The sequence below is a fragment of the Myotis myotis genome, unplaced genomic scaffold (assembly GCF_014108235.1).
Source record: "Myotis myotis isolate mMyoMyo1 unplaced genomic scaffold, mMyoMyo1.p scaffold_m19_p_1, whole genome shotgun sequence".
Taxonomy (NCBI): domain Eukaryota; kingdom Metazoa; phylum Chordata; class Mammalia; order Chiroptera; family Vespertilionidae; genus Myotis; species Myotis myotis.
The window spans coordinates 88,142,046-88,157,678 of NW_023416313.1; the positions used below are offsets into that span (position 1 = coordinate 88,142,046).

General features: G+C 36.7%; 1 protein-coding gene across 1 annotated transcript in view; it reads right to left on the minus strand.

Moving 5' to 3' along the window:
* The window catches only part of GSTCD (glutathione S-transferase C-terminal domain containing), a 141,436-nt gene that overhangs the window by 123,619 nt on the left and 2,184 nt on the right, over positions 1–15,633 (minus strand). The window contains exons 2-3 of the mRNA XM_036344123.1: positions 7,003–7,443; positions 5,918–6,385 (exon numbers count right to left, since the gene is read on the minus strand). Of these exons, the coding sequence (XP_036200016.1) occupies positions 5,918–6,385; positions 7,003–7,422 (888 nt within the window). The 5' untranslated portion in view covers positions 7,423–7,443. The remainder of the gene's footprint in view (positions 1–5,917; positions 6,386–7,002; positions 7,444–15,633) is intronic.

Here is a 15,633-nt window from a genome sequence, read left to right on the forward strand (position 1 = left end):
ATAAAAGGCATCCAAATAGGAAAAAAGAGGTAAAATTGTCATTATTTGTAGATAACATGATACTACATTTAGAAAACCCTAAAGATTCTACCAAAAAACTATTATGCAACTAATAAATGACTTCAGTAAAGTTGCAGGATACAGAATCAATATAAAAAAATCTGTTGCGTTTTTATACACTAATAACAAATGATCCGAAGAAGAAATTAACCAAAGAGGTGAAAGACCTGTACTCTGAAAGCTAAAAGACATTGAAGAAAGATATTGAACAATATAACTGGAAATAACTGGAAGGGTATATCATTATTACCTAAAATAATACATAGATTCAATGCAATCTCTACTAAATACCATTGACAAACTTCTCAAAATTAGAGCTAAACCTAACATTTATATGGAATCACAAAAGACCACGAACAAATCCAGAGAAAGAACAAAGTAGGAAATATTATGCTCCCTGATATCAAAATATACTACAAAGGTACAATAATCAAAACAGTAGGGTACTAGCCTAAAAAACAGATATATAGATCAATGGAATAGAGATCCCAGATATAGTCCTCACTTATATAGTCAATGAATGTAGGATAAAGAAGACAAGGATAGCAATTGAATAAAGACAGTCTCTTTAATAAGTGGTGTTAGCAAACCTTACATCACATAAAAAATAAACTCAAAATGAGTTAAAGACTTAAATGTTAAACCTGAAACTATAAAACTTCTAGAAGAAAACATAGGCGGTAAATTCTTTGACATCACTCTTACCAAAATCTTTTTTAATATATTTCCTCAAGCAATGGAAACAAAACAAATGAGACTATATCAAACTGAAAAAATTTTTGCACAGTGAAGGAAACCATCAAGAAAACAAGATAACCTACTGAATGGGAGAAAACATTCACAAATGATACACTGTTACAGGGCTAATATCCAGAATATATAAATAACTCATACAACATCAAAAACAAGCAGACAATCCAATTAAAAAACAGGCAGAATACCTGAATAGACATTTCTCTCAAGAAGACATACAGAAGGCAAACAGATACATGAAAAGACATTCAGCATCACTAATCAGCAGGGAAATGTAATAAAAACCACAATTGGTATATCATTTCTCACTTATCAGAATGGCTATCATCAAAAAGTCAACAAATAGCCCTAACCGGTTTGGCTCAGTGGATAGAGCATCGGCCTGCGGACTGAAAGGTCCCAGGTTTGATTCCGGACAAGGGCATGCATCTTAGTTGCGGGCACATCCTCGGTGGGAGGTGTGCAGGAGGCAGCTGATCGATGTTTCTCTCTCATCGATGTTTCTAACTCTCTATCCCTCTACCTTCCTCTCTGTAAAAAATCAATAAAATATATTTTTAAAAATCAACAAATAACAAATGCTGGTGAGGATATGGAGAAAAGGGAACCCTTGTACACTGTAGGTGGAACTGTAAATTAGTGCAACCACTATGGAACACTGTAGAGAGAGCCCTCAAAAAATTAAAAAGAGTTGCCATATGACCCAGCAATTTCACTCTGGGCATTTATCTGAAGAAAACAAAAACACTACCTCAAAAAGATTATGCACCCCTATGTTTATTGTAGCATTAATAGTAATAGCCAAGATATGGAAGCAACTTAGGTGTCCATTGTTGATGAATAGATGCATGGATAAAGAAGATGGTACAATGCAGCATTAAAAAAATTAAATCTTGCCATTTGCAAAACCATGAATGGACCTAGAGCAGTGGTTGGCAAACTGTGGCTCTCAAGCCACATGAGGCTCTTTGGCCCCTTGAGTGTGGCTCTTCCACAAAATACCACGTGAGGGCGCGCACATACAGTGTGATTGAAACTTCGTGGCCCATGCGCAGAAGTCGGTATTTTGTGGAAGAGCCACACTCAAGGGGCCAAAGAGCCGCATGTGGCTCACGAGCCGCAGTTTGCCAACCACTGACCTAGAGGTATTATGCTAAGTGAAATAAGTGAGATGAAGGCAAATACCATATTATCTCACTTATATGTGGAGTCTAAAAAAACTAATAAATGAATAAACAAAATATAATAGAAACAGACCCATAGATATAGAGAATAAGCTGATAATTATCAAAGAAAAGTAGGTAGGGAAATAGTAATAAAAAGAAGATAAAATAAAATACAGAAAATATGAATGTACACAGCATATAGTAACATGGATTATTTTATAAATATATTTATATATAACATAAAGATGTATATTTGTATTTATATGCTCAATCATCTTGGAAAATACATTTTACTGTGGAAGTTTGGAAAACACTGTCTAAATTGTGCTCTGAAAGCCAAAAAAGTTTGTAATTCTCACCAAAATTCTTAATTGAGTGGAAATAAATTACGTGCTAAGAGAATTTAGCTTAAGCTGTGATGAATTAATCAAGTAAAAAATGTTCTCATCTCCTCACCTTTCTTTTACTCTCCTTGGCAGGGACTTATTCTTGTTAGATGTATATGGTATCTTTTCTTCTTTTTGAAAATAAGTTGTGATTATGTAACAACTAGAGGCCCGGTGCACGGATCTGTGCACTGGTGGGGTCCCTCAGCCTGGCCTGTGCCCTCTGGCAATCCGGGACCTCTCGGGGAATGTCCAACTGCCAGTTTCGACTCAATCCCCTGCAGCGAGGGAGGAGCCCCAGCTGTGAGTCCGGCTTCTCCTGTTGTGGGAGTGCACTGACCACCAGGGGGCAGCTCCTGCGTTAAGCATCTGCCGCCTGGTGTCAGTGAGACAGTCATTTGGTTGTTCGGTCACTTAGGCTTTTATATTTATAGATTATTCATGCTTAAAAGAAATTGAGGAGTTTTACTCTGTGTGGCAGACCATCCATTCCATTTAATCAGCATGCCAGGCTGCTCTGCAACATCCAGACGGTTGAGGGGGCACTGCACCACATTCGTTAAATACAAGATGTATTTAAGGAAGTGGCTAATGAAAAATGTATGAAATGAAAATTAAATTTGCTCCTAAAAAAAGGTATTTTTAAAAATTTACCTGGCTGATATGATCAAAGCCATCATAAATATCACAGAGTTAATTAAGGACAAGAAAACAAGAGAATTCATTCTTAAAACAATAGTGAAAATTGTACTACCAAAAGTATAAAATGAAACTCTAGTGGCTTTGTAATAGGGGCAGCAAAATTTGTTTGCACAAAAAGAGAAGCAAAATGCTACATCTACCCAAAATATCTCCTCCTCTGCATTATTTTCCAATCACTTATATAAAACATTTTGTACTTCTTTCGTATCATTTTTAGTTATGTCTACTCTGTCAAAACATGTCATAATGAACAAATGCTTAGGTGAACAATGTAATAAACAGGGTAAGAAAATACTGCTCTTTTGTATTCTTGGCCTATTTCTGTAACCAAATATCATGGCTTAAGATTCAGCTTTCTGTTTCTGATCCAAACATGGTAACTTGACCTTGCTTCCTAATCATGAACTTGATCGTGATCTTTAGGACTGCTACTCCATCACTTCAATGTGTGTTAATGCAAGCACATAGATTCAGCATCATAGCCACTGTCTGAACTAAAATGACTGCTTCATAATCCAAGATGACTTAAACGAGGAAAATAAATATAACTAAAATAACATCAAGGCTTTGGCAAAGAAAGATTAATTCCTGAAAGAAAAGGTACAGATCCAAGAAAATTACAAGCAAACAAAAGAAAATATTTTAAGAATTAGTTTACATAGAAATGGCAAGAGAAGAATTTAATCATAGGATACATGTAATAGAAAAGGCTGAGTGTACAAGTTTCCCCCTATTTAAAATTGAGATGAAAACAAGTTTGTAGTATTAGGTAGATTGACTCAGGGGTAGTCAGTAGATGTACTGCCTGATTAAAGAGGAGGAAAAAACCTCTCAATTAGTAATACTTCAACCTCAATTGACCCTAATCAGGTAAATAGTATTTAAATTAAGCTAAAATCAAATGCAAACTAGCTGAAGATGGATGTCTGGATAATGATCTAAAATTACCTTCATGCAGGTGAATCCAATTTTTTATGTTTTGTTGAGTTTGAAAGCAAATACTCATCTTCTCTATCACCTTGTTTTATTTTCTTTGTAGCAATTACATTATTTAAATACTAGTGGTCCTGCGCACGAATCCTTGCCTGAGTAGCTCGCTGCTGCTTGCCTCCGCTGGCCACCTCACTCCTAGTTCAGCTGGTAGCTCTCCTTCGAAGGGTACCTTGCTGCCCTGCCCTCCTGCTGATCAATCCTTACACTGCCCCGCCCTCCTGTTGATAGATTGTTACACTTCAGGGTGTAATGACCATTTGCATATTACCTCTTTATTATATAGGATGTATTATTTCTTTGTTTACGTGTTCATTTCTATCTTATCCTACTAGAATATTAACTCCAAGAGGGCTGGACCTTATTTGTCTTGTTCATCACGATATTCCTAGTGCCTATAGTAGTAGGCTTTCAATAAATGTCTCAAATGAATTCATGGATGTGCCACTTTGATTCAACTTATTTATGACATTAGAAGCAATTGTAGTTATTCAAGCAGACCATCAACAGTATTTCATAACATATAATAAGTGATTGCTCTAATGACTGAAGTTGGTAATGGAGGGGAGAAGTCAGTCATAAGAGAATTTACATTGACAAGGAACAAAAACAGATTATCTTTTTCCTTACCCAGCTCAATGGACAATATGAATATATATGACCTTTAAAATACTAATCAACACCTAAACAATTCCTGAAACTTTTAATATCCTTTAATTCAGAAGTTATTTTGGTTTCTAATTTTATTTTCATTTTGAAGAAAAATGTTCTTTAAGAAAATGCCAATTGATTAATACCACCTTAGTAAAGCTCTGGCCTCCAAATATATAGATTTTCCTTAGAAGTCTTTTCTCACATGTCAGTAGAGATACCTGAAGTGTTGGTAATATACAATGAGAATGAAATCTGGTACCTGATTCCTTAGTAGGGAAAAGGTGAAATATTTCAAAGCAAGAAAAATGCAGCTCTTGAAAACCAACTGGAAAGCTGCAGAGAGATACAGCTTCCCATGTTCACTCTGATGTTATTTTCACCTTGATCTTTTTTCCTCCATACAGGGAGGGAATAGAGAATGGGGGAATGTATACATCTCCATGCCCCTATTAGGAAAGAAAACTTTCCATGTAATTTTATGGTCAACAGAGAGGCATATAGATGAGGATAAAATATTTTTGATTTAATAACAACATAATTAAATTAGTGTTTTAAGTGACAACTTAATTATAAAATATAGCTGACACGACTTTTATTATTTTTTTAATTTATTTTTTTAAAGTAAATTTTTATTGATTTCAGAGAGGAAGGGAGAGGGAGAGCGATAGAAACATCAATGATGAGAGAGAATCATTGATTGGCTGCCTCCTGCAGGCCCCACACTAGAGATAGAGCCCGCAACCCAGGCACGTGCCCTGACTGGGAATTGAACCTCGACCTCCTGGTTCATAGGTTGACACTCAACCACTAAGCAACGCAGGCCAGGCTAGCTGACAAGAATTTTAAGTGCTTGAACAGTGGAACCTCTAGTATTAGAAGAGAATCACAATAGCAATTTGAAATTACTTATCATAACAATTAATTGATAACATTTTAACAACTCAAAATTTAAAGTCATAATTATACTTATTGAGAGCTTACACTGTTGTCCACAATTTACACAAGTTATCATTTATTCCTCACACTCGTCCTATTAGATAGGTACTATTATTATATTAGCCCTATTTTACAGATAAGAAAATGGAGACAGATATTAATAATTTTCCCAGGAGCATAACGATAATAAGAAGTGGAATTGGGATTCAAACTTAAGCAATTTTATACACTGAAACTCACAGTAATGTACCCACTCCAGATCAATCTTACCAAAAAATGATGGACACAGGGCAAGAGCACGATGTCTGTCAAAGTGAAGTAAAGGCCTTCCGCAAACACATGCTCCAGAGGGGGAAGGTCAGAGGCCTTTGCTTTTCTTATGTGAGCCGGTTCCCTGGGGGTGGCAGCTGGTTCTTCCTGTACTGTGAGCTTTGAGAATGCCACTTTCAGTTCCAGGCTCTTGGACGAAGGGTCCAACTCATCAGATGTTTCCTGTCTCTGGGCCTTGCTCTTCGTTTTTTCCTTGACACCGGAAGGCCCCACTCTGGCAGCCTTCTGTTGCTTCAGCTTCTGCCGACGGAGCTTGTCATCGTTGTGCACTCTAACAGGCTCACTAAGCTTCTTCTCCAGCTGCAGTATTTCTGCAGGGATGCTTGGGCGCCGGTCAGAGGATTCTTTGAGAAAATTCTCAATAGCTAAAGGGATGGTGAGTTCACATAGCCTGGTCCACTGACTAACCTACAAAGCAAAACAAGAAATGAAATAATTCTTTATTTTCAACATAGCTTGAAGGAAAATAACTTTTTATTGGGAAATAAAGCTGGTTTAGCGAATTTGTCTTGATGTGAACCATTCCTGGGCTAGGCTATTATGCTATATGAAGACATATTTATAGTACTTCAGAAGTGATAACATCAAACATTGGAGGTTTAGCATTCATGTATCTGGAATATATGCTCTCCACCTGGATCCTCTTACTAAATAAATCCTTACTTCCCAAAGCTTTTAAAGTATACCACCACCCAAAAAAAGGTGGGTTCCCAAAGCATTGCTACTTAAACTCCTGTTCATATGTAAAAGTTCCCTTTAAAAATCCTCAATGTAATTAAAAGATTAAGAAAAAAGAAGTAATGCTCTAAAATATTATCTCCAAGCCTCATTCATTAAATCTTAAATTCATATTTTTTCAATACTGCACTGAATTATTGGCATACGTGATGGGCTACTTTATTTCTTTGGTTAGTGTAGGTTTTTTTAAGGAAATGAAGTTCTAGTTCCCAGTATAAAGTTAAATGTCTAAGTGAATGTGTAATTACTATATGGCTTTAATAACAGAAGAGAGACATTATACTTACCTCAGCACAGGCTTTCAAGCAAGTCTTTTTAAAACCCAGAAGTTCCAAAACTTCCTTCTTCGAGGGGTCTGCTTCATATGATTTCTGGATTATGTGTCTCAGCACAACAGCAAGTCCTGCTCTACAGAAATTGTCTGGTCTTTCTACTACTGCAGGTAAGCAGCAGTTCTGGACTATCGGTGGAAGCTCTTGCTTTGAAATAATCTGTACTTTGACATCCTGTGACAGTACATTTTTAAGTAGTGAAACATCTGTACTTTCTCTTGTGAGTACTAAGTAAACTTTAAAGATTTTGCAGTCACAGTATGATAACAAAAATAAAGTTACAGATGTATGAAGTGGAAAAATGCATCCTTCTATTTGGTGAGAAAAGTCCAGGTACAGATATTCTTCTGTAAGACTTTTCTTAATGCCTTTCATTTTCTTCTTTCATTGGTTCACCTGAAGCATAAATGGAAGTGGTTATAGGCCTTAGAATATAATAATTTAGAAGCTAATAGATGAAATTTTTAAAGCATGTTCTAAAAATCAGCAAGGATTTGTGATAGATAAGATTCTACATGAATTTGTTCCTGGATTGAATAAATGGCTTCCAAAACAAAGATTTCCACCTGTGCAATTAACTAATCTTTGGGATGATTTTATACCTAGCTCCTTTAAAATGAGCAAACTCGGCTTGGCTGGTGCTAAGTGGTTAGAGCATCGGCCGGTGAACTAAAGGGTCCCAGGTTCGATTCCAATTCCCGATTCCTGGTTGGTCCGGGGCACATGCCTTAGTTGCAGGCTCATTCTGGCCCCTGCCAGAGCCTGTGTGGGAGGCAACCAATCAATGTGTCTCTTTCACATCCCTGTTTCTTTCTCTCTGTCTCTTCCCCTCACTTCCACTCTCTCAAGAAAAAGCAATGGGCCGAAACCGGTTTGGCTCAGTGGATAGAGCATCGGCCTGCGGACTGAAGGGTCCCAGGTTCGATTCCGGTCAAGGGCATGTACCTGGGTTGCGGGCACATCCCCAGCAGGGAGTGTGCAGGAGGCGGCTGATCGATGTTTCTCTCTCATCGATGTTTCTGACTCTCTGTCTCTCTCCCTTCCTCTCTGTAAAAAATCAATAAAATGTATTTAAAAAAAAAAAGAAAAGAAAAGAAAAAGCAATGGAAAAAGCATCCTCTGGTGAGGATAAACAAGCAAATAAATAAATAAAATGAGCATACTCAGGTGTTTTGCGATAGAGCCTTCCCCATCAAGTATTTTGAGGTTTCACTACAGGTGAGGACAAGACATGAATAGAATGGAAAATATGAAATTCCCAACTAATCCATCACCCCTCTTCTTAATTATAGCATTTGCTTCCTAACATTGCTTCCCATCCTACCCCCCTCTAGTCTCTTCTCAACATAGCAGCCAAAGTGATCCTGTCAAAAATAAAGTAAGATTATGTCACTACTCGGCTCAAACCCTCCAATATCTTCCTATCTTACTCAGAGAAAAGGCAAAGTTTCTAGAATGGTGTACAAAGATCTCTTTGATCTAATCCTCTTTTTTTGTCTCTGAGTTCATAGCAACTCTCCCCATTGCTCACTGCTTCAGCCAAAGTGCCTTGTTAGATATTAGGTACATTCCCACCTCAAGGCCTTTACACTTGATGATTCCAGTGCCTGGAACACTCCCTCATCTCCTTCAGACATTTACTCAAATATGAACTTCTGAGATCTTCCCTGGCTACTACCAGTATATTTAAATCTGGAACCCCAACACCCACCCTCCCTGAAAAAAATAAAGCCTTCTATCCTATGCTTTTCTTCATAGATCTCATCACTGTTGCAACATGCTATCTAAAGTGTCCCCCAAAAATGTATACACACTATAATAGCTAATAGCTCAATTTTGAAAATGAAATGTATTTTAATAAACACTGCCTTTAGAATTATTCAGTGTGTTTAAACATTTTGGGGGACACCTTATATTTATTTTGTCTGTCCAAACTAAAATGTTCCATGATTAGAAATTTTGTTTTGTTCACTCCTATGCCTAAAACAGGGCCCAACTTTATATATATTATATATGGAATCAAGAAATATTTATTGAATGAATGCATGGATGAATCTACACACTCGTTATTTTAAAGATGCAAACATACACAATTTTGAGGTCTAATTATTGATGGTATTTTCAAGTCATAGTCCTAAGACTTTTGTCAATTGTAACTTTTTGTTTGATTTACACATTTCCTGGGTCTAAAATTCCCCATGCTCTTGTCCATAAATCACAATTTAAAAATTAACACTAGATGGCACTCTTTGAAAGCATTCACCATGGAAGCATGTAGTAATAGGAAGATGGTATTAGAGGAAAATTTATTTTAAAAGCCCTTAAAAAGTACACATGCACTTCTGTTGAGTGTATTGGAAATATTAGCATACCCTAAATTTTAAGAAACCTTCAACATACTAAATTTCCTTTAATGTTCTAAATTCCGTTTTTTAAAATCAAAAGCAGAATAAATACTCTTTAAGCCTTTGGTTCTCAACTTTTTAAATAAAGAAATAATAACCCATTATAACAAATGTATATAGTTACTAAGATACTGTTTCAGAAAACCACTTAATAATGCAAATAATCTCTAATACTGTTTTATATTTTTTTATTAAAACATAACACATATGAACCATGTTTTGCTACTTCTTTAAAAGGTTATTTAGACTAGAAAAATTATTTCATGCAATTTAAAAGCAACTACTTTTTAGCCCATGGAAACCATTTTTCCCTGAGCTTAATTACTTTTTAAACCTAGAGCTGATTTATATAAAAAAGAGTATTAAAGCCCACAGGCAAAAGAAACCATTTTCTTTTGGAAATGGACAGTCTCTGAGGAATTTGTCCCTGCAAATCTAGTGCTGACTAATTTGCCAATCCTCTTAACTTCTTCTGACAGTGGGTTACTATAAAGATCCCTAAGTGCATAGGGGGGGGGATGGGGACTGAGGAGGGGGGTATAGGCAGAGAAAATGGGAGGTGATATCTGTAATACTATCAACAATAAAAATATATTTTTTAAAAAAGGTCCCTAAGTGCTTCAAGAACCAGATTTGAAATAAAACATGATGGATTTCATTTGCCCAGCAATCGAGGAAACAGTATTATGAGACCAGTCCTAACACTTAAACAAAATCTGGAAAGCAATGTTGTGCTATGCTATAGTTTTTGATTTAGAAAATGTAGAAATATTTTTAAAAATTAAGGTTCATGTATATTTGCCAATTCTAAGGCACAAAAGAACCTTGAGAACAGACTTTTACCTGTTATGTAAACTATTCTCTCCATAAGCACTTATAAATGCTAAATGTCAATGAGATAGAATAGTAATAATCTACCCATGGAGATACCTAAAAATTAATGATGCCTGAGAGAAAATGCAAAGTACTATTGAGTCTTAACAAAATTTATTTTTCCCAATACAGATGTTGATGTTTCTTCCTAGGGGATTAAAATGTTACTTAATGATCTTGGAGTTAAAAAAATTACTCTCCTTGGGCAATTTCTCCTCCTAAAGTACTAGTGTAATTCCTAAAATAAATACTAAGTAGTAACAAACTTGTACAAATTTTATGTTTTGGGCTTATACTGTGCCTTTAATTTTTCAACATGCTTGAAGTTTGCAAATACCATAGGCAAAGAAACTCTTCTTTTCCTTCTCCATGTCTATCTAGAAAATTCCTTTGTTCATTAATTTTGTGTCATGAGCTATAAAGAGGTAAGTAGGTTCTGTAGAATCGTCTCCTGGGTCCCCAGAGCTTCCGGGACCCAGCCCTTGTTACTCCATATTACATTCCTGAAATGAAGTGAGAAAGCCGCACACAAAACCATGAACTTTAGGAGCTGAACAGAGCGATGGAGTGTGCATCTCTTCTCTGGACATGCCAGTTCACTTGGGAATGTTGCAGGGGGAATAAAGAAGTTAAAAAAATGCTTAAGCCTTGGTTTCATTACTTGGAAATCTTCAAAGATAGTTCAAACAAAGTAGTCATAATTTTAATATTGTAGGCATTTAGACTTTTTTGCATTCTCATTCTAATTAATATATCTTAGTGTTGTTAAATTGAAACATTTCACATATGAAAAGGGAAATGAGTTTTATATGTGTTTTCTTATCTAACATAAACAAGAGAGAGAGGGAGGGAGAGAGAGAGAGAAACATATTGAAAATAAGCACATTTCTCTAGAAGCAAAAAAAAATGTCTTAAAGTTTTATGCTTAAAAATCAAGTCTGGATCTATAGCAACTAAATATTACATAATAGATAAGTTATCCTATATAATAAAAGCCTAATACGCAAATTGACCAACCGGTCATTATGACACACACTGACCACCAGGGGGCAGATGCTCAATGCAGGAGCTGACCCCAGCCCACAGGAAAGCCAAGACAGGTGTGAGCAGGGGTCCCCCCATTGCCCCGCCGGTCACCCCGCAGAGGGAGGCAACCAGTGGCGGGAAGCAGGGCCAGCGAGTGGGCAGTGCCAGGCTGGCCAAGGCAGGTGCCAGCAGGGCCCCCCAATCACCCCGCCAGTTGCCCCACAGATCAGCCCTGATCGCTGGCCAGGCCTAGAGACCTTACCCGTGCACAAATTTCGTGCACTGGACCTCTAGTATATTATATAATAAAAACAAAAAGTATATAACTGCAACAAAATATTGAATAGTTGATTTGTTTTCAAGTAAGAAAATATTACTATGCCTGGAATTTAATAGGAGCTTAATAGATAAATGAATAAACATAGAATACAATTCTAAATAATAGTATCTACATTTTATTTTCCACCCACTATGTATTAAGCACAGAGAATTTCAGGTATTACTTCTAATTTTTACAATCCTTGAAAGTACACTTTACTTTCATTACATGAATGAGAACCATATATCAATCCAAAAGATTTAATTGAACCTATAATGGAATCTTATTTGAAAACATTCAGGAATTGGTATTTTTCTAATGTAAATAGCACTGTTTTATAAACTCCAAATTTCAAAAATTGAAGCATATTGAAATTTTATTGCAGCAACCATTTCAGTTTCCTATACGCAACAGTGTCAGACCAGGGTGCATTTCATCTCCCTGTTTAATCTCAACACAGAACATATATGAAAAAATGGGCTAGACTCAAAGGAGTGAAAATTGGTGGAAGAAATATCTATAACTTAAGATGTGTAAATGACACCATCATTTCAGAAGACAGAAAGCAGTAATGATTTGAAACAGCTTCTGATGAAAGTGAAAGAAGAGTCAAAGTAGGACTGCATTTAAACATTCAGACAAAAATCATGACTACAGAATAAATAATTTTAACAGACAATGAAAACTGAAATTATTAAAGATTTTGCTTACCTTGGTTCAATCAATAATTCAAATGACTGCAGCCAAGAAATCAAGAGAATGCTGAGACTTGGAAGGCAGCAATAGAAGAATTAGGACAGATCACCAAGAGCAAAGTTGAGTCATTAGAGACCAAGGCTAAGGTCATCCACACCCTCATATTCCCTATTACTATGTACAGATGTAAAAGTTGGACAGTGAAGAAGGCTGATAGGAAAGAAACATGCTGTTGGAGGAGAGCTCTATACAGATATCCTGGACTGCTGGGAAGATGAACAAGTGGGTCCTAGAACAAATTACGGCTGAAACATCACTGGCGGCAAGAATAAAACTGAAGCCATCCTACTTTGGGCATAATCATAGGCCGGATTCTTTAGAAAAGACACTAATGGTGGGAAGAATAGAGGGCAGTAGGAAAAGAGGAAGACCAAATATGAGGTGGGTTAATTCCATAAAAGAAGCCATAGGCATGAATCTCCCTCCAGGAGTTGAGCAGGGCTGTTGAGAACAAGACACTGTGGACATCACTCATTCAGTCACCAGGAGTCAGAGCTGACTGAACAGAATGTAATATACGCAACGTTACCAAAGTAAAAATCATTAGAAATTATGTTATTTTAAGCAATCATTGAAAAAACCCTCTATTCTAAAGGCAGGTGTATTTTATTATTCTTAGCACTGGATAGTTTGATAGTTTGATAGTTTCTTCCTGATTCTTCATTGGATACTCCTTGGACCTCTGAGGGACCCTTGGCTTAATGCTTTGCCCTATTCTCAAACTACATTCACTCCTTTGAGCACTGGCTTTCAAACATTTGGTCAGGCCACACAATGAGAAATACATTTTATAATGCAACTCATTATACACTGAATTAAAGTGAAATAAAATAATGATGAAGAAATCTCCTATGTGGGAGATAGCTAATAATTTTTACTCTGTGTTTCTTCTTGTTTTTTAGTTCTGGTTAGTACTCACTGAATTGATTTCAAGACCCACTAATGGGCCAACAACTCACAATATAGCAGGGCTGTTATAGGTGATCTCCAGTGCCAGAGGTTTAAATATCATCTATGATGCCTGTATTTCTCACCTATATCCTTTCCCCTGAACTTCAGATTCCTGTATCCTGACATCTCACCTTGGACATTTTTCTAAACCTCTTCTCTTAGTAGTCTAGTCCTCTTCTTGGTAAGATGGAACACCCTTCCCCCAGATGTTCAGGCTCATAACTCAACTCCTTTATTCCCTCTCATAACCTACTATTTCTATCTTTGAAATACATGCTAAATTCAACTTCTCAGCACCTCTACTATTATCACCGTAATCTAAGTCATCATCAGCTCTACAAAAGCCTATTAACTATTTCCTCCACTCTCCATAAAACAGTAAGTGCTCCAACAATAATCAGGGTGATCCTTCAAAAACATAAATCAGATCACGTCCCCTGCTCACAACCACCCCCAGTAAACTCCAAGTTCCTAACATGGCCTTTATAGGGCCTAATGTGACCCTAGTTATCCTTCTTTTCTGACCTCATCTCCTACCCCTCGGCCTTCTTGTTCACTCCTGTCCAGCTAGTTCTCCTTACTGTTCTTGGAAGATGCCAGGAACAACGCTCAGACATGAACATTTTTGTATCTGCTGTTCCCTCTACCTAGAATGCTCTTCTTCAAGATATTCACATGGTTTGCTCCTTCAGTTCATTGTAATATTAACTCAGAGCAGCCTCTCCTGACAACCTAAAATGAAAAAGCACTGCAATCGCTCACTAGCCCCTTTTACTTTATAGCGTTTACTAGAGGCCCAGCGCCCGAATCCATAAAGCCCCGCCCACCCACCCCACCTGCAGCCCTGCCCACCTGGGCACACCGCGCTGCACCCACCCGCCAGCCACCAGCCTTGCTGAGATCCGAGCCTGTGGGCCGCAGGGGAGGGACCAAGAGGTGTGCCTTGCACTTAATGGTGACCGGTCGTTTGGTCGTTTTGGTTGTGACACCTCTTGGCCTTTTATTATGATTACCTGACATAACATCTCCAATGTTAAATGAACAGTACTCAAAATTTAGTTCAAAAAATGAATGGATATACATAAATGACTATCAGTAATAACTGTAATGAGAGTACTATTAAGAACTTTAGTCTTAAAAAAAAAAAGAACTTTAGTCTTGATACATGAACCCCATTCTTCTTGACACCATTCTCTCTCTCCCAAATGAATACATCTATTTTAATAGCCATCTATGTATAAATTAAAATCAAGAAATAAGATCACCTCTGTGAGCTGAACTGGCAAAAAAGAATAACTAGAATCTATCCAAACATATAAATAAATAAAGCATAGTTCTGGCTGGTGTGGCTGTTGGTTGGAGCATCGTCGTCCCCTCCACAGGGTTGTGGGTTCGATTCACATACTTCAGGTTTGATCCCCAGTTGGGGAACCTCTGGGAAGCAACCAATCAATGTTTCACTCTCACACTGATCTCTCTCTAAAATCAATAAAAGCATATCCTCACGTGAGGAATTTTTGAAAAGCATAAGATTTTATGTATGTTTTCAGGCAAGAGAAATAGGAATCTAGATTTTACATATTGACTTAGCAAGTAGAATATTTATGCACCAATAATTATAAAGTAATGGATAAGAGTCTAGAGTCTGGAGTTGATTAACCAGGGTTAGTAAATTCTGGTTTTGATATTTAAAAACAATTTAAAACTTTTCTGTGCCTTAGTTTCCTCGTTTATAAAATGGGGACAATAATTACAACACTTACCACATAGTGTGTTGTGAAAACAGAATAACGCCTATTTAGAATAGTAAGTTCCTAAGTAAATATTAGCTATTATTCTTTTATAATTAATCACCAAATTCCTTATCCATTGACACTATTAAAATACACCAATTTTGATGGGGAAGCTCAAGTTATGCTTTCTAATTTCAAACTTCTTCTCAGGAAAGGTAAGGGGTCCGTGTTGAACTGAAAAGGTATCCCCTTCCCCCAAAATATTGAAAAAAACCTATTAGTTAATGAGGCTGGTATCTAGGAAGTCACACAATAGAATATAAATGATACCCTAAGTTCACATTAACTGCTTATATTGTACAAAATAGCTCATCACAGTTTACAAGTATGAAAAAAATTCAAATTCTTTACTTTCTTAGAAATTAAAACTTAAATTTAAATTCTCCACTACATCAAATGGTCAACATTATGGATATTAGAACTTGTATTTTAAACATTTCACAAAATAACACTATTTGGTTGC